The 22,510-nt window shown below is 36.8% G+C and overlaps 2 protein-coding genes across 2 annotated transcripts; one reads left to right on the top strand and one right to left on the bottom strand.

The window, feature by feature from the left end:
- The first annotated feature begins 208 nt into the window (after positions 1 to 208).
- LOC118052280 (protein FIZZY-RELATED 3) lies at positions 209 to 4,018 on the top strand. The gene is made up of 10 exons (XM_035063199.2): positions 209 to 1,078; positions 1,252 to 1,374; positions 1,537 to 1,641; positions 1,730 to 1,909; positions 2,076 to 2,138; positions 2,273 to 2,467; positions 2,583 to 2,684; positions 2,810 to 2,872; positions 2,996 to 3,064; positions 3,162 to 4,018. Exons 1-10 carry the CDS (start codon positions 575 to 577, stop codon positions 3,213 to 3,215), a joined length of 1,458 nt encoding a protein of 485 aa, XP_034919090.1. The 5' UTR covers positions 209 to 574; the 3' UTR covers positions 3,216 to 4,018.
- A 3,304-nt stretch (positions 4,019 to 7,322) lies between these two features.
- On the bottom strand, positions 7,323 to 10,951 carry LOC118052281 (scarecrow-like protein 9). Its single transcript, XM_035063202.2, has 3 exons — positions 10,769 to 10,951; positions 7,962 to 10,495; positions 7,323 to 7,836 (listed from the first exon to the last, which is right to left on the bottom strand). The coding sequence occupies exon 2, from the start codon at positions 10,303 to 10,305 to the stop codon at positions 8,077 to 8,079; it is 2,229 nt and encodes a 742-aa protein (XP_034919093.1). The 5' UTR covers positions 10,306 to 10,495; positions 10,769 to 10,951; the 3' UTR covers positions 7,323 to 7,836; positions 7,962 to 8,076.
- Between the last annotated feature and the right edge of the window lie 11,559 nt (positions 10,952 to 22,510).

The raw sequence follows: 22,510 nt of genomic DNA, 5'->3' as shown, positions 1-22,510 counted from the left end.
GACAAGAACATTAACCTTGTTACAGTTAAAGATGCTAGTGGATAGAACTACTCCTGTAATGAATTAGTTTATTAGCCTAAGAGAAAAGAATTTCTCTAGAAAAAAAAAAGGGAAAAGGAACTGATGCAGGGGCAGGGGCAGGGGCAGGGGCAGGGGCCTCTGCAAGAACAGAGGGCAAAGCCAATAGAGAAAACCATTTATTGCATTTAAGAATAATGGCATCACAAAGAGCGGCTATTTTGGTCACCAAACCACAAGTCCAGCTCTGATGAGCTTGGCCCAAGCAAGAAATCGACCGTTAGAATCTTGAAACAAAACACCCTATATAAAAACAACTTCAAAACCCAAAAAAACCCCTTCTCTTTACCAACTCCGCTCCTGCATATACTACCCAAAATTTCGACCGTTGCAAGTCTTCTTCCACACAAAAGAACCCTAAAACAAAAACCCTCCATTGAGAATCCCTCTCTTTCCTTCCAAAGAGAGGCCTTTGCAATAAATATTCTTCACTGCTCATCAACAAAATCGAAAGAGGACCCAATAGCTCAAAACTTCTCAAAAATATTAAACAAATATGGATTCAACACCAAGAAGAAAGAGTGGCCTGAACCTCCCATCTGGGATGAATGAGACTTCTTTAAGACTAGAGACCCTTTCCTCTTCCAGTTCTTTTAGAGCAGTAACATGCGTATCATCACCCAGAGCAATATCAAGCTTATCTTCACCCTCGAAAACCTCATCTTGTAGTGATAGATTCATACCTTGCAGATCATCTTCAAGGCTCCACACTTTTGGACTCGTAGAGAAAGGATCTCCTGTTAAAGAAGGAGGCAACGAAGCTTATGCAAGGTTATTGAAATCTGAGCTTTTCGGGTCTGATTTTGGTTCCTTTTCTTCTCCTGCAGGTGGTCAAGGAGGGTTGAGTAGTCCTAACAAGAATATGTTGAGGTTCAAGACTGATCATTCGGGGCCTAATTCGCCGTTTTCTCCTTCAATCTTGGGACACGATAGTGGGATTTCTAGTGAGTCTTCTACTCCTCCTAAGCCACCAAGAAAAGTCCCCAAAACACCTCATAAGGTAACTACCGAGTCTTTTTTTTTTTAATCAATTTTGGGTTTCTTTGGTTGTTTGGAAAATTGTGGATAAAGAAGATTGTTTTGCATCCCTTTTTGATTTAATTGGATTCGATAGAAATCATTGAAGATTCAGTCCAAGAAAATGGTAATTATTGAAGGTTAATTTTGCTGCAGGTTTTGGATGCCCCGTCACTTCAAGACGACTTCTATCTGAATCTTGTGGATTGGTCCTCGCAGAATGTACTCGCTGTTGGGTTGGGAACTTGTGTCTATTTATGGACCGCATCAAATAGTAAAGTAAGTTCGATCGTACAAGGTTCTTTGTTAAACAGCTCCAAAAACTGTCCAATCCAATGCAAAATGGTCTCTTAAGTAGTTTATTTGGATAGTAACTTACTGTTTAAAATGGGGCCGACTGAGGTATTAGATGCTTAAACCTTTTTGTTATCTTGTTCTCAGGTGACCAGGTTGTGTGATTTAGGGCCTAATGACAGTGTATGCTCTGTGCAATGGACCCGGGAAGGCTCATACATATCAGTTGGTACACATCTTGGTCAAGTTCAGGTAGCTCTAACGGTCTTATTTAGCCCAAAATCTTGTATTTTTATATGATTCATTTTGATTTATGGTCTGCTGTCAATGTTTGTTATAGGTGTGGGATGGAACACAGTGCAAGAGGGTCCGAACCATGGGAGGGCATCAAACAAGAACAGGTGTCTTGGCTTGGAACTCTAGGACACTAGCATCAGGAAGCAGGGACCGCCATATACTTCAGCATGATCTTCGAATTTCCAGTGACTATGTCAGCAAACTTGTTGGTCACAAATCTGAGGTAAAGTCTAAAGCAGAAGAGTTGAATAAATGGCTCAGTTCAACAATTCCTGACTATTCCCAATATTTTGTCTAAATGGATTATATGGACTTGGATTTAGTTGTGAAATAATAATTTTGTGTATGGTGGAAAAAATGGAAGTAAGCCCCTCTATCACTTTTTCCAGGTATGTGGCTTAAAATGGTCACATGATGACAGGGAACTTGCATCTGGTGGAAATGATAATCAGGTAAAGATTACTAAATTTTTCTTGCTCATGGTAGCAATTCGTTTTCATTAGCTAATAAATATTCTGGTGGCATGTCCCCTTTTATTTGTGTGTATATTAATGTGTAATCAAGTCAATGACCTGTTGGTGATCAGCTCTTGGTATGGAATCAGCACTCCCAGCTACCAATTTTGAAACTGACTGAACACACAGCTGCAGTCAAGGCCATTGCTTGGTCACCCCACCAGAGTGGCCTTCTTGCATCTGGAGGTGGAACTGCTGATAGATGTATTCGCTTTTGGAACACCACCAATGGTCATCAATTAAACCATGTTGACACAGGAAGCCAGGTTTTTCCTCCTTTACTTCTTGCTTAATTTTCACCAGGTCATGGAACTTCATAGAACTAATTTCCGATCTCTTAAATACCCCTCAGCTTACTGGATTTTCACTGGCTGACTGCAGGTGTGCAATCTAGCTTGGAGCAAGAACGTTAATGAGCTGGTTAGCACTCATGGGTACTCCCAGAATCAAATTATGGTGTGGAAATATCCATCATTATCCAAGGTATTAACTAAAGATGCTGCTAGTTCTTTGTAATTAATCTGTCTCGTAGCTAAAACAGCCACTAGTTCAAGATTTGCAAGGAAAAATCCTGTTAAGAAAACCCGTCTGTTTTCGGTTTGTGATAGGTTGCAACTCTAGTTGGTCACAGTTTGCGAGTACTCTATCTTGCCATGTCTCCTGATGGTCAGGTACCGCAATATCTCCATTTTCAAGCATTCCTGGCAAAATTATGATTTCTGCATATCTAAGGATAGAAGAAGAAATGATCATGAACAAGTTTTTAATGTCAAAATTGTCTGTTCATCATGTAGACAATAGTAACTGGAGCAGGGGATGAGACATTGCGGTTTTGGAACGTCTTCCCCTCTATGAAAACACAGGTAAGCAAGCAAGCGTGTTACGTGATATCATTGCGGTTTTAAGGGGTTTTCAGTTGCCTTTCCAGTACTAAGCTTTTCTTTTTTATTGTGGCTTCAGACACCAGTGAAAGATACAGGCCTTTGGTCATTAGGACGAACCCAGATTCGGTGACAAAAAAACTACGCAAATCTGAAGCTAATTTATATTGTAAATACATACACTACAAAGAAAGTACAGGAAGGAGTTTGATTTCTTTTTTTCTTTTCTGCCCGAGTTTGAACTAGTTTGCTAAATTATATTGTAGAGTTTAAACAGGATTTTTGTATATTGTACTTGTTTTTCACACGTACCCATACATTCAGGAAAATTGTGATGTCATTGAGAAAAAGAAAAGGATCCGATGAAGTAATTCATTCTCACAAGTCTGGATTTTATGGGTTTTTCCTCCTTTTGTCTCTCTCACTCTCTAGAAGCTTCATTACTAGGTGCCCACCTGGTGCAATATTCCATTATCATCTGCAACATTCACAGAATCACTTAACGCCCTGTGTATTCTAAAATCATCATCAAGATGGGCTGTTGCTGCTCGCTCGACCAACTGCCAGACCAAGTGCTTGCATTCCTAACTCTGCATATGAAGCTGCATCTCTAGTTGAGATCCCAGAAACCAAGGGACACATGTCTGAGAGTACCACAGAAACCCCTTCTGCTGCAGAACATGCAAATCAAACCCAAATCAGGAAATCCGCAAAGGCAGACAAAGAGACATTTGAAGAAAAGTTTTGAATTCAGGAAACCAAGGTGTAATCATCGCATTGAATCTCAGGAAAGTTCAATTGGTTAATTAAGAAGAGAAAATGGCTCATAAGAATGACATTTTTTCACATCATAAGTGAAACTAGAACCCTGCATTTTTTTCCCCTGTTAAGTGAGTTCCTGTCGGCATCTGGAAATAAAATTTACACATACATCAAGGATTTATCTCAGCGTGTGATAGTATCATTTAATTTTTATGGTTATGGTTTGAAAATTTAAATTTAAAAAAAAAATTAATGAAACTGGCATAAACCTCATTTCTTTATTAATTAGTTATTAATATGTATTTTAGCATAAAAAATTATTTAAAAAACAGTCATATCACACAAGCTCTCAAACATAAATCCCACACATCAAATCCTAGGGTCAAAATGATTATTTATTAGCAGTAAAAATTATTTTTAAATTCCTAAAATTTAATATATATATATACACACACACACACTGGACAAATCCCCAAGGCCATTAATTGGGCTTTTGGTCAGAAACCAGTTGTCCTCAACCGGGTAAGACTTCTAATAATCTTGGGCTTCCAGTCCACCAATATATACGCAATGGGCCATTTTGGTCTTTTGGGTTTATTCACCCCTTACTATATTATTAAATTAATAATATTTTGAAATATGTGTTTGCCTAAGAGAGCTCCTTTAAGGCTTAACGGGTTAGTTTATAATATTTTTTTAATTAAAAAAATTAAAATGTTAGTATTTTTATAAAAATATATATATATATAATTAAATTGATTTTTAATGGAGTCAATTTTAAATTAATTTTTTCTTAAAAACCTAGCTTGGATAAAGGTTTACAGCCAAGTTTAATAAACGTGGTGTGAACAAGTTGATGCATTAATTTCCAAGTATTTATGGTCGCTAAAAAATAAATTTTTAGTCAAATAAAAGGAGAATTTTTTCATCAGATAATTCTATTTAACATAAATTATAAGCAATTAAGTTGGATTAGTCACTGGTTTCATAATGAATTAGTGAAAAGATTTGGTTAAAAAAAAAAACGTGAAACCCCATGGTGGAATACATTCGTGGATTTCAGCTTGTTTTAGGTGGTGTGACGTGAGATTTTAAATTACATAGATATTTGTTATTTTTTAAATAGTATAGTGACCGCTATGCTTCTTTACATGTTGACTTGGGAACCTCCCTGTCGAGCTGGTGGAGATGCATGTATTTGGTACTCCCAATTTCACTAAATTTACACAACGTTTCAGCCGCCTTCCCTAGCACTATCTACCATCACATGCAAAATTTTCCCTAGTTGACTTAGGGGGTATTTGTTAGCGAGGTTGCGTTTATGTGTTCAACAAAACGTTGATGTAACCCATTTAATAAAAAAAAATATTAATTTAATATTCATGGGTCCTAGGTATTTTTGCATCCAAGACACAGAGAAAAGAAAAGCAGATGAATGCTACTTCCTGCTAATTAATTAGCATATACAGTGCCGCATGTTCACGTTAATAGTATAGCCATGCTACATTATTCCGGTGGAATTGGTTTAAAGCTTAAAATGCATGGAATCAAGTTCGATCTAGTAAAATAAAAAATAAATTTTTTAATTTTTTAATTTTGTTTTATTCAAAAAAACTAGTGTTTAATATTATTTAATAACACTATATAAATTAAATAGAGATTGCTTGATGAAGTAACATTTGCAAAGTTTGATCGTAATCCTAATTTTGTTTATGATTATATTTTATCTAATGTTGTTGTGTGCTTAAGAAACAAAAAAAACTATAGTCCTTGTCGGATGTATTTCATACGTGATGGAATTGTAAATAGTTTAGTGGAAGAATAAAAAATATTTCATGTAAAATATTATTTATTTCATGATAAGATAACAATAGTTAAATCTACAATATTTTAAATTAAAAAACATTAATATTAATATATATTTTTAAAATCATTTTATAACCTCAATTTCAAAAGCATTATTAACCAAACACATTAAACTACTTTTTACTCAACTTTAATTTCAACTACAATTTTAATTAAATATATATTTTTTTAAACTACCTTCAACTAAAAGTATTTTTTATAAAATAATTTTTTAAAAAATTATACTCAGTAACTACAATATCAAACATGTTTTTGAAAAAGATTGTCTCGGGTTGGAAGGAAATAGTTTTTCTTTGTGTTGACTTGCGATCCAATGAAAAGCAAAGAAGATACATTGAATCTTCCAATGAAAAGCAAGGAAATAGTTTTTCTTTGTTTTTAGGCATCATAACGTTGATACCCTGAATAGCGACTAGCAAGTGTTCGGGAATTATCCCCTTCCTACTTTTCCACACCCAATATTGAGTTTTCCACCAAGATATTCTGCTAGGTTTTAGCCTTTGACTTTTCGTATGTTTTAATAGTATATATCATATTTTGCATGTTCGTAATGCATGACATCGAGCAAAACAACAGTTGCAGCTCGGCAGGTTTTTGCTGGTATGTAAATATACGGGCGTGGCATTACTAAGAAGAGGTAAAGAAGGAGAGTAGGAGACCTGACAGATTAAGTTATATTAAAATAATTGTGATAAGATAGCGGTTCAAAGTAACTTTAATTAAAAAATATATTAAAATAAAAAAAATTATTTTTAATATTAATATATCAAAACAATTTAAAAAAAATAATTTTTTTTTCAACGCGATTCACACTTGTAATTCATGTACTTGAAAGGAAATCAAACCACAAACTCTTTCCTTGGCAGCAGCAATCAGAAATGTAATAATCATTATTCTATTCATGTTAAGATGTCTTATCATGTATTTAGCGCCATAAACAATTGTCTAAATCACAGTGCCTGTCTTATCATGTAGATCATATGTCGCTGCATCTCTTCTTGCCGTAGTGCATGTCATCAAGTAATCACAAAACTTAGCAAATACTCGCTATTATTCCCATTATTCAAGTCTATAATAGTAACATGAAATGGATGGATGGTGCAATAACGACGGGTTCGCTGCAAGGTCCTTGTTAGCATGTCGTATGAAGGCGGGACTTCCTTAAATTACTAATCGTACCTTCCCAAGGTAAAACTTCTTCCCGCAAGTATTAGGAAAATGATTAAGAAATTCATGTTAACGGTAGACCGACCATGAAAACACTTTAAAACTATGAATACCTTGAAAAATGGAACACCTTGAATGCAAATAGGCAATAGTTCAAGGTAACAACTGACTGAGTCAACTGATAGATGTGTACTGATTCAACTAAACAGAGAACTACCAAGCAATAGACGACCATGAAAACACTTTATTAACTTTGGTGCTGATTCTGTATTGCAGAACACTTTACAGAACATATGCTCAAATATCTGTGAAATGGGAAGGCGTGAGTTAGTAGGGGCCATCATTTCACAAGCCTTTTGCTAAATTAAGCTAGTACGGATCTGGTCGGAAGAATCAGCATGCATTCCCGGTAAGAAATGATCGGTGAAACTGTGGCACACACATCTTAAACAACATAAACCTAGAACAAGAGTATTCTTGGCGGCAATTTCATTAATAAATTTAGAGCTAAAATGACACATTTAAGTGGACAGTATGCACAGGGACCACTTCTGACTCCAGAACCAAGATTGCTGCTTGCACAAAAAACTGTCCAAAGATGAACCTGGGCAACAATGCGCATGCATTATCTTCTTTGACTGCAGAGATTCCTAAAAATCATCATAATTCTACAACCCACCAGCATTAACTTTAACATCATCGCTGCTACAGATATCTTTTGTTTAACTACAACACTGAACTAGAGTCGGGGTGGCTTTCTTTTAAGTTTCTCAAGTCCTTTTTGTGCATGTTCACCAGGATATAAGACCATTCTGACTGGTGACATGAGAAATATCAGGCGTCAAGCAACACATTAGTTGAATTTTTTCTTATAAGTTGATGAATATTACTGCTACTTGAACAACGGGCATCTAATAGAATTGTGGTGAGCAGCAGCCAAAACTCTACTCCCACTATCCCTGCTCAGCAAATATAGAATAACATCATCAATTTCTTTTCAAGTTCACTTCCATTCCAGAGTAAACAAATGGCAAGGTGATGAAAAGAAAAATGAGACTTATTTTTAATGGGAAAATGTCAGTACCTTAAATTCTTTGAGCAGAAATCTACAACAAAGTTGATATAGCACAAGGGCACTATGTCAGCCACATGGAGAATCCTGTCACCCTTCCGATCCACAAATAAAACTCAAAACGCATTTAACAATCAGGCTTCCAAGAAGAGAGTGCATAGACAATCCGGCCCTTCCACCCTTGGAGCAACCACTGGCTATCTTCATCAATTACAAAATCCTTGTGGTAGAGAGCTTCCACCCTCTCCTTAGCTGTCGTAAAAATCTCCCGATTCAAAGGGAGCTGCCTAAACCCAGCCCTTAGGGTCCGCATTTGCCACTGCTTGTATGTCTCTGGCCTCTCTATCCTCTCTGCACCCTCGCATGCAATTACATTCATTGCCTCCCACCCAAAAATATCTCTCTCAATAAGCCTCCTCTCTGGGACCTCACGAGACACATTAGCCTCCAGAACATCAAACAAAGTGGAGAAGTGGAACAGGGCCTCTCGGAAGCGTGTGATAAAGAATGGAGCATTGTAGGCTCCATTAACTGCCCCTTGTATGAAAACATCAGGATTCATATTCCTGATCAAATTGAGAACAATGTTTCTAGGACTCTCCACCACCACAGTCTCATCAAGCAAGTTTCTTAATCTATACACAGAATTCACAACAAGCACCTCATTTCTATCAATCTTGAGATCCTCAATTTTAATGGTTTCCCACTTCTGTGCTATAGCATTGAACTTGAATGGAACTTTGAAAGTGTTTGCATAATTTGCTAAGCGGCGTCCTGTCTCCTCAACCCTTTCTGCTGGTCGGAAACCTGGATTTGGGAGATCAATCCCAGTAATCCGCAGATGGGGAGGTCCTCCGGGTCTGGATGAGAGGCGCTGAATAAGGCAGGGCCATTGGAAACCGTACATGATGCCAAAATCAACAATGTGAACCCTTGTTGCATTTTCAGCTATATTCATAATTGTTTTATTTGAGAAGAAATTAGACAGCTTCCTAAACGGACAAGCGGCAAGAAACATGTGGTAAGCTTTCAAAACATCAGCAGCTGATGTTGGCTTCGAAATAAGTGCTTTGTAAATCTGGGTTCCCGAGCCAGCCAAGCGTGCTTCGAGACCATCAGCAAAAATATTAGCTAGTCTCTGCATAGCATCCCCTGTCGATGGAGCATTCTGTCTGATTTGCTTCAGCAGGTCATTTGCACTCCTCCGGTCATCTGCTGCTACAGCTTGTGCACAAAGGGTCAAGAGAGTTCTCAAATCCACCACATCCCTCTTACCTCCCTGCCTCTTACCTCGAGCTTTTCCACCATTCGATCCTTTGGCTTGTCCATTCTGCTGTACACTCTTGCTTTCCCCATTATGCAAGGCTGCTCGGAGGGCAGAGTCATCTTTTCCACAATTGAGCAATACCATGTCAAAATCCGCTGAACTCGCGGTTGATTCAGAGTAAACTGCACACTGCTTGTTACTCCTACCTCCCTCTAAAGCCGACTCCTCAGGATGAGGATTCTTCTTCCCCCTCGAACCATCTGAGTAATTATCATTCTCACGCTTCTCCCCTGCCATAGCTAACACATCCTTGACATCTTCCTTCAGGTCTTTTAGAAACAAGCCCTTAATCTCCAAATCAATAAGCAGATTGCCATTTGGAATGAACTTACTGGCCTCCTCAAACCCTTTCTTAAACTGCATAACAGACTCACTCCCCCCAAATATCTCAGCAACCATATTAGGACCAACTGGAGAGTCGACAAATCCATCTACAGTAGCACCGCTGTTCCCTGGACTATAGGATGACTGAGAAGCATGACTCGACGATTTGTAATCGCCAAGATCATAAGTCCACCCATGATCCAACAAGTTACTGCCACTGCTGCTGCTTGTACTGCTTGTGCAATTACTGCAATTCAAATCATGATTTTCATCTGGCCTTTCATGATTTTGATCTAAAAATTGTACAGGATCATCAGGTGCGGAAGGATGCTTCTCCCCAATAAGCTCATACAACGATTTCTCCGCAGCTAGGAGTGCCGCTGAAGATTCTTGAAACATACATGTCTTCTCTTCCATTTCCTCTTCCAGTAGCATCTTGCTAATATATTTCAGAACCACATCACTGAAATCAAAATCTTCGTGAGAATCCCCCTCTTGACTCATGCTAGCGGACAGAACTGGGTTACTTAGTGTTGAATCAGGCGGAACACGAGGACTATTTACATGGTTTTGGTTGACACAATTGCTATCCAACTTGAACGCATTAACAAGATCCTGAACCGATGAAGCAGATTGGGTTTCATTGCTTAGTTTCAATCCATTTACAGAACCATATATACCTCTTAAGGACCGATCCATGATCATCAATACCTCAGAAATTTCACAACTTACAACACACTCCAAAACCTTGATGTTTCGGCCTGCAGTTATGATAATACCAAGCACTCACAAGGCCAAATTACACAGCTTCAGTTCATACTCATAGTTTCTCCGAAAAATAGCTTCCCACTAAGTAATAGCTCTCACCATGTATCAAAGTCCAGATTTTTATTTTCTACTAACACCAGAAGGATACACATAAGAGCGGGGGAGGGGGGGAATAATCTTTGCGCTATATATGGTTACTTAATAAAGTAGACAAACAAGAAAACGCAAAAAAAGATGATGACAGCATAGAAATTATCAGAGCTGTCCTACAGAAGAACAAAACAGTGAATACAAAAGGATGCTTTCTTGATCCTCGAAATGAAAGCTTTGAAATCACTTTACACGGTCTCTAAATTCTTCTTGTAGAAAAAAAAAATAATGAATAAAAAGAGGAGAGTACCTGAAAAAAGTTCCAGTCTTGCAGGAATAAAAGAATTAGGGGCATATTTTTTGAGAGAAAGGGCAGGAAGTGAGAAGGGGTAACGATGGTGAGGATTTAAGGTGGTTGTTTCTGGAACAATGTAAGCCGGCTAATTAGAGCCTCTTCATTTTATTCTTCGACGCGCTCAGGGCGACTCGTACACGATGTGCTTGTCTTGTTTTTTTTTTTTTTTTTTTCCCTAATATTTCTTACGACTACTTTCTTGTTTTATCATTCAAAAATTGTGATTCTAAAAATTCAAAAAAAAAACAAATTAATAATAAAAAGTTAAAAGATAAGTTAACCATATATATAAATTTACTGTGTATTTAATAATGTAGAATATAATATTTTTTAAAAATATTTTTAATTGAAATTTATTAAAACAACACAATTTTAGAAATTTTTTTAATTTTAATATCAATATATAAAAATCATTAATATTTTATCTTTCTGTTTTTTTTTAAATAACTTCACCTCGCACTCCCTCATGTCATTCATTTTTTTTTGGTATAAATATTTGTTTGAAAATGTAGAATTAGTTATTTTTTAAAAAAACGTATTAAGATAATAATTTAATATTAATATATTAAAATAACTTTAAAATATTAAAAAATACCTTCATAACACAAAGTCAAAACACACCCCCTAAATGTTACTCGAAACAAACGTTCTCTTTTTTGATCGATTGATTGGACTTCCTAAATGTCAAGTCATCCGAAACTAATATTAACTCGCACAAATTAAAAAAATACAAAGACAAAGATGACAATCGAAAACAAAAACAATGGCAAGCTACAAAGTTAAGTTTTTCCACTCCGATTCCTAACTTTGATTTTTAAAAAAGAAATTGTCACGGTAATCTACAAATTTTGACAACATAATACTATTTAAAAATTTTTAATGAAACAATACATTTTTACATTGTGACACCTTTAAAATATGATATTATTAAGTAATATACTAAAATGCATAAGTTTTTCCCTGTAGCGCTGAAGTGTTTTTTTTTTTCCTGTTTTGGGTTTTTTTTTTAGTTTTTTCTTTGTGTTTTTTTTTTCTTTTAATAATTTTTTTTGTTTAATTTAGTTTGTTAATGTGAAAAAAAAATTTTATTTAGTTATCATACTTTCATGACAAGGATCTAGGGTTTGATGGGTTAACTTGGTTTGACGAATTAACCCAAATTTTTTTTTGTTTTTTTCCTTTTTAATCAAATTTTTTCGTTTAGTTTAGTTTGTTATTTTTTTTTTGTTTAGCCCATCGATTTTTTTTTCTATTTAGTTATCAAACTTTTATGACGTGAATCTCAGGTTTGACGAGTTAACCTGATTTGAAGGGTTAACTCAGTTGATTCGGATTTTTTTTTCCTCACTAGTAACAGGCTTATGTCTTTTTTTAAAAAAAAATTAGTTTTTTTCGTTTAGTTTAGGTTGTTAATGTTTAATTTGTTTGTTATTTAGTTATTAAACTTTCATGACACGGATTCTAGATTTGACAGGTAACCTGGTTTAACAGGTTAGTCTGGTTAATTCTGGGTTAACTCGTCAATTTTTTTTTTCTATTTAGTTATCAAACTTTCACGACACGAATCCAAGGTTTGACGGGTTAACCCAATTAATTCAGATTTTTTCTCTTTTTCTTCATTAGTTTTTTTATTTCTATTGGTTTTTTTCTTTTTAATTAATTTATTTAATTATCACACTTTTATGACATGACCTTGTAGCCAGATCCGCATACAAGGCTATTGGGTTTGGTATTTTTTTTTAGCAGGTTTTTTTTGTTTCTTTTTTTTTAACAGGTTTTCTTTTTGTTTTTTTTTACATGTTCTTTTTTTTCCCCAAAATTGATTTCTTCTTCTTCTTTTTTATTATTTTTTTTATTTTTTTATTTCAAAATTATCTTTGCTAATTTTTTAAAATATTAAGCTGGTTGAAAGTTTAACTATGTAATTTTTTTCTTTAAAACATTGTGGATTACTATAATATTCTCATACATTGTTTTCTTTTTTTTTTTTTGCAAAATAATCTTTGTAGGATTTTTTTTATATATATTAACTTGGTTGAGAATTTAGCTTTATATTTTTTTATATATATAAAAAAAAAAAACAATATTGATTGCTACAGTGTGTCCCCTATATAGTTTTTGTTTTGATGCAGTGTTTCCCCAGATATATTTTTAAAAAATTATATTTATTGAATTTATTTTTTTAATATTGAGCTGACTGATAATCTAGCTTTAGTTTTTCCCACATGTTTTTCCCACATGTTCTTCTTTTTTTTCCAAATTTGTCATTTTTTACATATTTTCTTTTTTTTTGTTTGTTTTTTTCAGAATTATTTTTTTTATTTTATTTTTTTTTATTATTTAGCCGGTTGAAAATTTAGTTGTTTTTGTCTTTTTCTTTAAAACATTGTAGCTCTCACTACGTGTTTTTTTTTCCCGCTTTTGTTTCCTTTTTTTACATTTTTTTTTCATTTCTTTTACCCAAAATTGACTCTTTTGTTTAAAAAAATAACCTTTGTCATTTTTTTTTATATATTAAACTGGTTGAGAACTTAGCTTTGTAGTTTTTTTTTTTTTTAAAAAAAAAAACATTATGGATTGCTACAGTATTTCCCTTACATGATTTTTATTTGGTTGCAGTGTTTCCCCTACATGTATCTTTGTTAAATTAATTTTTTTAATATTGAGTTAGTTGAGAATTTAGCTTTAGCTTTCTCCACGTTTTTTCATTATAATTATTATTATATTGCATTATATTATATAACTGTTTTTTCTTTTGTTTTTTCTTTTTAATTTTTTTAATGACTTTTTTTGTCTGATTTAGTTTGTTAATGTTAATTTTTTTTATTTAGTTATCATATTTTCATGATACGAGTCTCGGGTTTGATAGGTTAATCTGATTTGATGAGTTATTTTTTTCATTTAGTTTAGTTTGTTAAAGTTAATTTTCTTTTTATTTAATTATCAGACTTTCATACTTTCATGACACGTATCCTAGGCTTGACGGGTTAACTTGATTTGATGGGTTAACCCGATTAATTCTAGGTAAACCCATCATTTTTTTTTCTATTTAGTTATCAAACTTTCATGATGCAAATCCCAGGTTTTACGGGATAACCTGGTTTAAAGGGTTAACCCAATTAATTCAATTTCTTTTTCTTTTTCTTCATTAGTTTTTTTCTTTGTTTTTTTTAATTAATCTATTTAATTATTACACTTTTATGACACGATCTTATAGTCAGACCCACATCCAATATTCTTGGGTTCGATGTTACTGTTGCTACCCAATTTTTGACCCATGTTTTGATATATTTTCAAAAAAATCCAAAAAATTGAGAAAAGCAAAGAAAATCCAAAAATATGTTTTTTTAATATATTTTCGTCATTTTAGCATTTTCAACGTCGTCTAAAAAAGAATTTAAATTGTTAAAAGATTATCAAACGCGTTTGACGTTTCACGCGTCATTTTTAAAATCATTGATTTTCCGCATGTGAGTCGACGTTGATATTACTCGTTTTCAAAAAAATACAAAAAAATAAGAAAAATCAAAATTTATAAAAAGAAGGAAGTTGAGGGACCAAGTTGAAAAACCTAACAACATTTTGCCTATAAATACTGGTCTTTAACTCAAACAAAAAGGGGGGGCAATTTTGAAACTTCAACAAAAATACAAAAGAAAAAACCCTAAACCTATCTTTTGTTTTCTCCAAACAGCCTACCCAAAGGGGCGGCCCCCCTGGTTGGAATTTTTTTGAACTTCCAGCCGTTGCTCCTTCTCGCCCAAGGCCCCTTCCCCTCTGGTTTTATTTTTATTTTATTTTTTCTCTTCAGCCGGAGCTAAACAGAGCCACCCTACTCCCATTGACAGAGATAAACTAGCCGGCGGCGCCCCGCACACCTTTTGATTTTTTCTGATCTCCCTGCACAAAAGAAAAACCAAGCCGCCCCCCCTTCCCTGGTTTGAATTGCCCAGCCATCTTCATCTTCACCATAACAGCCCCCCACACCTTTTGGATTATTTTTTTTCTTCTCACTCAATCGGAGCAGCCCCCACCCTCTGATTTTCAGCTCTCCACCGGCGCCCCTTTCGTCTTCAACATTTTTCCTCTTCTCTCCCTTGCCCTCTGCCCAAAAAAAAAAAACTCTGCACATAACCCCCTCCATCACCGTTTTCCCTCAACGCCAGCTTCATTCTCTTTTGGCCGGACACAAGCAGCCATGACCCTCTCCTTCACCTGCCTCACTCTCCTCTCATCCGGTTCTCAGCCACCATGAACGGACCGCCCGCTCCCCAAACTTCAACCGGCCCGAACGCAGCGACCAGCACCAGACCCTCCCCCTCTCAGCAGTCTCTTCCTCCGATCTGCCTCTCAACGCCGTGCTCAGACCCAGCCGCAGCACGCCATCAACGACCCAGCAGCGGTCACGGGGTCACCAAATAGACCCGACGGCCATGGATCTACCATCAACTAGTCGCCGCCCGACTGCCTGAGCAGAGAAGAAGACAACGAAACCCCCAAGAGTAGACCGGAGAAAGAACAAACACAGATCCCAAAACGGAGAAGAAAAAACAGATCCGTGACTGAGAACAAAATTAAAACCAACTGGATTGCGTTTTTTCTTCTTTGCAGGTGATTGTCACTCCCCACCGCCGGCGAGGAAAAGAAGAGGAAACAGAGACGAGCCGGATCCACCGGTTCCCTTTTTCTGCGATGGCGCGTGGACGCACGCGCCGCCAGTGGCGGTGACGCGTGGATCCACGCGCCGACACTGTTCACACAGCCCCCAGAAGTCCTTCCCTGCAATTTCTGGAGTTTTTAGGGACTGTTTGGTAATTTTTAAATTAATTAATGTAATTTTTATTTATTTAATTTGAATTTGTATTTTGTATTTGTATTTGTATAGTGGATGTAAAAGAAAAGAAAAGAAAAGAAAAAAGAAAAAAGAAAAGAAATAAAAATAGTGAAAGTGTATGTGTGTGTTTGTATTTGTTTTATGAATTTGTTATTTTATTTATTTTTTTATTTATTTTTTAGGATAAAATTGCAAATCTATTAAAGAAGAATTTAATATTTTGATCGGATCACGGTTAAGAATTATTAACTTATACGTAAGTGATATTTCTAATTTCCGATGAAAAGACAATTATTAAAACTTCTTTAACACGTCAAAGCCACGAAGCAGCTTACCTCAGGTAGGGTGCGTTAGGGGTGCTAATACCTTCCCTAACCACAACCAGTCCCGTACCCGCGAATCTCTGACAAGACCAGTACATCCGGTTTCCTAGTAGCCCGAAATCAATTACTAGGTGGCGACTCCAACGAACCAAATTCAAGCAAATGCAACAACGAGAATTAAATCGCCAACCGATGCCGCGCGCCGACTGATTTTTTTTTTTTTGGGCGCGACAGAATGGCGACTCCGCTGGGGAAGGTACTGTTTTTGACATTATTGGACTAAGCTTTGTATATTTGATGTGTTTAAGTTTTTGCATTTTTATCTTTTTTGTTAATATTTATTTCCATGCATTTTATAGAATTGTCTCATGCATCACCTGTATTTATTTTTAAAAGCACACACAAGCTTCTAGGTTAGGTGGGGAACTAGCGATCTGCCCTAAGACTATTGGTCAGGGTTCAGATGCGTGAAACACCCAACTCATATCTGAGTGCCTGCTTGGTAATGATGGGTATACGTGCCTTAACCATTCCTTGCAACGCCCCCATACTGTCTTTACGAAGAACGTCACTGGGCAGATATGAGACCCTTTTGAGACCAGATAGAAAACCTACCCATGTTCACATAATGAATAGAACCTGTCCTTAGGTTGTATGTGCTATCGTTTTCTGCATAAGGGCAAACCCTTCTTGAAGCATCTTGAACTCAAGACTTGTGGGTGACACATTGGCCGTTGCTCCGAAAATTTTCATTGTAGAGTTTGGGCAAAAATCACGATTCTTGTCCATCATACAAGAGTTACGACCATATTGTCACCTCTCGAAGGGTGAGTTGATCATATAGATTACATGTTCATACATTTATCATGCATGTACCGGGTTGAAAGGTAGGTCCCCCGCGCAAGCTGTGCTGCACGTGATTGAAGAAAGATGATGGAAGTGAAGAAAGGTGTCAAATTGGGGCTCATTATCAGATTAAGGTTGAGAGCATCAAAGGTGAAACAACTAGACTCAGATCTGCTCGAACAAGTGTTGAGCATCAAATGGAAAGAGAATGTCTGCACAGTCTTCTGTGGGAACACTGTTTGTTCACATCCAATTGAAGCTGTACCTCTCATTTTCAGTCATGAACAACATCAACAATGTCTTTAGTCATCAACTAATGACAACTCTGGTTCTTGTCTAGTTGCACTGTTAAATATTCATCGCCTCCACATCATCTAATGGAACCAAACAACTACTAGCCTCATGTACATGTGCATTAGTCTGCTTTGAAGTTACCCCAATTATGAGCTCAATTCCAGCACAAGATGTTGGTCCAAAAAACCATGATCAGACGCTGAACTTCTACGCGGTAGAGCTCTCTGTAGAGATTTATTTGGTGGATCTGCCAATGAGAAATGCAAAAGGGGGATGTATTAATTTCATATGCTTTGAAACTTTTTCCCACCAGTGGCACAAGCAAAACATTGTGGTAGGCAGAGGAGTTAGGCCTAGTCTGAAAATATGAGCAGTCGTCGAACTTCAACATGACAGAGCTCTTTCTACAAAAATCTGTTTATGATGCTGCAAGTTGAGAGTGCAAGAGGGGATTTACTAATTGCATATACTACAAATATTTCTCTCCTCAGTTTCAGTACGAAGAAACTATAGCAGGTTGAAGAGCCAGACTTGGTTTGAAAAATATGAGCAGGCATCAAACTTCAACGTAGCAGAGCTCTTTCGGTAGGAATCTGTTTGTGGATCCGCAAGTGGGAAATCCAAGAAGGAATACAGTAGTTTCAGGTCATCTATGATGTTCCTCCAACAATGTCAGTATTAAAAGGCAAAAGTAGAGAAAAGAGACATGCCTAGACTGAAAAACATGAAGAATACTGAAACTTCAACAGAGCAGGACTTCCTCTATAGGTGTTTGTTTGCTGCACTGTTAGTGAGAAATCGAAGAGGGGACAAAGAAGTTTTGGATTCATCAGGTGCTCTTCCAATAGAGACAATGTGTGATTCCACACGTCGGTAGTGGCGATACTACAAGTTTCTGGGCGCTGCCAAGATTACCAAGCTGTTAGAAAGTTTTCTAACAATCCTCAACCAACCCTAGCAACATTGGAAGATTGAAATAATGTTATGAGGATTTGCCCAAGAATTGAACAAGCTATGAAGAGAGAAAGATTGAAGGATCTGTCATGGATTCTAGAACAATGAGGAGAGGTAAATCATGGAGATGACTTTGACGGTGTGAACCCTTAATTATGTGGTATAGCCAGGTCTCACGGCAGCATCAATTGCCCAAATATCTTTGCAAAGATGGGACATTCCTCTGCCGTTTAAGTTGTCGACCAGCATCCGCAAGATTCCAGAATTTTGCTTGACTCCGACAAATTCCCATGCAACCACCAATTTCTCAGTGGTATAATCCAGATAAGAGATGTGATGTCATGGTGGGGTCCTCAACCATTTCAAGTGAACAGTTTCAAGAATTGCAAGAATGGAGTCTGAAAGTTGGTGAGCAAGAGACAGGTGGAGTCGTTGAAGAAGGGTGTCACTGTCTATATTGTTCCCCGAACAACTCAGGATCACATGTGATCGAAAATGCTTTGCTAAACACAGATATTGCTAGAAAAGCTGATTCGAGAATGGTGATGAACAATCAATCATATTGTTATGGAATTCTGCATTTTGTTTTGGGATCACATCTCATCCTTCAACGAAACATGCCTTGCTTTTGTCTCTTTGTTGTTTTGAAATCAACAGATGTTTAACATTTTATTCTGACAAAATATTTTGATCAAACTCCAACATGCAATAAAGGTTAATCAATCCGGAAGATTAAAAGTGTTTTGATTACAGAAATGACTCTATGCTTGAAAATGACATGAGGTGACCAAACAATTTTGAACTCATACCTCCTGAAACTGAACCACACATCATATAGCTAAGTTTTAACAGTATGCATAATGACATGTAGTGGATTCGGTAGTTATGGACTCGTGAATCATGATTCTTACAAGTCCCAATCATTACACTGGATGAGGTCAAAATTTATCGGTTTTAACCGACTTTGCTTGAAATGAGAAAAGGCCATCTTTGATATCCCTTCACTTTCTAAAGATTATATCCCTTGCAGTCCCATTTTGAGCCTGGTAAAATATTTTCTTTCAAAAAAGAAACCCTGACTAGGATCACACCCCATACTGGGGGCAAATGAGAGATATTTTGGAGACATTGATATAATTAATGGATAAAGGGGAAGGCTTAGAACAAAGGTCCAATGATTGAGAGAGAGCTAAAAGAAAACACATAGACTGGGGGCATATAAGAAAATTTTGAGGAAGGCTATGAAAAAAAAAAGAATGAAAAAAAAGGAAGTTGAAATTGCCCTCACTTAAATACAAGTCAAAGATAAAGGAAGGAGAACGCCTATCAAGTCTATGAAGAGCAAAAGAAATTTCAATCAAGGAAATGCACAACAAAAGTCAATACCAGAAAAGACTAAGCTATAAACGTGACTTTTGGTGTCCATTATAAAGCTTTTGATGTTATCAGATGATTAAGGTTGGTTATTCATCAAGGAAAGGTGGATTTGCATTATAACTTATGTTAAGAAAAGTCTGAACTTTGAGGTTAACAAGGTTATATGTCGTTTCCTCTACAAAGACAACAATATAAAAGAGTTGATGAATAGTTGATGTTGATCCTAGGTCTTTGAAACCCTCAAACACCTTTTGAGCCTTTGAAATTCCTTTCTTTCATAGCCATGAACCATAGCCTGCATTACGTGTTTTTAAAAGCCCTTTTTAATCAAGCAAGCAATTTGAACCGATAAATGGCGCTCTCAAAATTTGAAGAGTTTTTCCATAAGGGTCGTGACTTCATGAATTAAGCTATTGGTTATTATGCATGCTGATAAAACAAGTTATAAGAAGAGAAACAACCTTTCTTGATAAAGCTGGAGTTTTGACTTGAGCATTTTTGTTTTTTTTTTTAAAAAAAAAATTCATGCAAAGGTCACCTCATCATAGACTATCAAATGATACATCCAATATCAAGGATTCAAATTGATACAAAGAACCATGGAAAAAGCTATTTTTAATCCTACATTGGGTCAATTTCTGTTTTCAAAATGCATGACAATCAAAGGACTATATATTTCGAATAAAATGTGTTGGGCCTTTGATAAAAAAAAAAAAAAAGCTTGATTTTCAAAAGATTTTCAAAAAGACATCTCTGATTTCATTTCAACAAACTAGACTTTGAATAGACATGATCTTTGAAATATGAGAGTTGATTCCAGAACAAGGAAGATTATCAAACACAGAAGAACATTGATTGAGTATGCAAAATCGTTGATAGAAATGACATTGAAGTCCTCGACACTCCTTGAAAAGTTGAGCAGCTGGGGGCAATACAATAGACCTTGAAAAGGAAAAACAAGCAGTGCTCAGATCAGCTATGAGGCAATGTTTAAATGATGAATCAGTGAAATGAAGACAATGATGTTCAAAGACAAATAATCAATGAACGAGCACATTCGGATCATACTGGGGGCAATATCATTCCAAAATGGCCCATGCTTTAGTGAATCCTGCCGGCAATGGATAAACAAAAAACGTACCTGAAGGGCACTTTCCTATCATTATTTTTTGAAACATGGCTCGCGATCGATGAGGAATACACAGATGAATGTAATTGAATGGAGAAAAGATGCATACCACCAAGACTGACTGTGGAACGATGCTGTACTTAAAGGACAATCTCATATTGTCATTCTTTGAAACATGGTTTTATAGACAGATGTTATCACACAACTGCACTGAATGAATGTCGGGAAGGCACCCACCTCGAAGACTGATTGTGGGACATCTGTTCTGAAGCCAGATGAGCACTTCACCGCATGAGTATGGGTGATAAAAGCATCATCATTGATGAGGCCGAGACATATCTTTTCACAAATCTGATTAGAAGAGTTGAAAGGAATCTATTAAGAAGAACACTGAGCATACAACCATGAGCCTTTGTACTGCAAGCTATGAGATGCATGACTGGATGACTGAATGAGTTCCAAGAAGGTTGATGATAACATGTACTTGAAGAGTACTGTTTCAACTAGAGGCAAGTTCATGATTGATTAACAATCTTGATGGGTATTGGCATGATGCACACAATCAATCAGAGGATAATTCTCAGAAGAAGCCAGGAGAGAAAATCCTTCATAATGAATCAAGCAGTACCACACTTGGGGGCAGGGTCAAGCTTGATGAACGATGCAAGCAGTAATTGTCAAAGACAGCCCGGGATGGGCACTGCGTTTACAGCTGAGTGGATGACCAGTACATGAATGAGTCAATGCCTCGGAAGAACAAAGAAAGCCTTGGGATGCAAACAAGGGAACCCTATGACGATGGAGCATCAAGGAGGGGGGGGACCTATATTTTTTCTCAGGTAAGTATACATGCATATTGATCATAATGCATTGCTTTTAACATTGTCAGGTCGGTGTTTCATCATCATCTTTTGGGTAGTGTGTTTTCTAACCCTACCTCATTTTGAGTGCGCCTTTGAGCTCTCACCTCTTTTTGTGAGCGCCTTTGAGCTATCATCTCGGGTAGTGCGTTTTTCTAACCCTACCTCATTTCGAGTGCGCCGTTGAGCCCTCACTTCTCAGGTAACGCGTTTTCTAACCCTACCTCATTTCGAGTGCGCCTTTGAGCCCTCGCCAACATTTTTCTTGGGTAGGTCACCCATTACAATGAGACCACATTTCATATTTTTTCCATTTTTGGGTAGGTCACCCATTACAATGAGACCGCACTTCATATTCTTTCTATTTGGGTAGGTCGTCCATCACAACGAGACCGTTCATCATATTTTTTCCATCTGGGTTGGTCACCCATTACAATGAGACCCCACTTCATATTTTTTCCATTTTCGGGTAGGTCACCCATGACAATGAGACCGCACTTCATCATATTTTTTCCATCTGGGTAGGTCACCCATTACAATGAGACCACACTTCATCACATTTTTTCCATTTGGGTAGGTCACCCATTATAATGAGACCGCACATCACATTCTTTCTATTTGGGTAGGTCGCCCATCACAACGAGACCACCTTTTCATATTCTTTCCACGTGGGTAGGTCACCCATTACAATGAGACCACACTTCTTCACATTTTTTCCATTTTTAGGTCGGTCACCCATACAATGAGACCAGCATTTTTCCAGGGTTAGTCACCCGTACAATGAGACCAGCATTTTTCTAGGGTTCGTCACCCGTACAATGAGACCAACATAGGGTTCGTCACCCGTACAATGAGACCAACATAGGGTTCGTCACCCGTACAATGAGACCAGCTTTTTTATAGGGTTCGTCACCCGTACAATGAGACCAACATAGGGTTCGTCACCCGTACAATGAGACCAGCTTTTTTCTAGGGTTCGTCACCCGTACAATGAGACCAGCACTAGGGTTCGTCACCCGTACAATGAGACCAGCAGCACTAGGGTTCGTCACTCGTACAATGAGACCAGCAACATTAGGG

Source organism: Populus alba, chromosome 8 (genome assembly GCF_005239225.2).
Source record: "Populus alba chromosome 8, ASM523922v2, whole genome shotgun sequence".
NCBI classification, from domain to species: domain Eukaryota; kingdom Viridiplantae; phylum Streptophyta; class Magnoliopsida; order Malpighiales; family Salicaceae; genus Populus; species Populus alba.
Note: the sequence above shows the minus strand (reverse complement) of the source record. Positions and strands in the feature narration are given on the sequence as shown.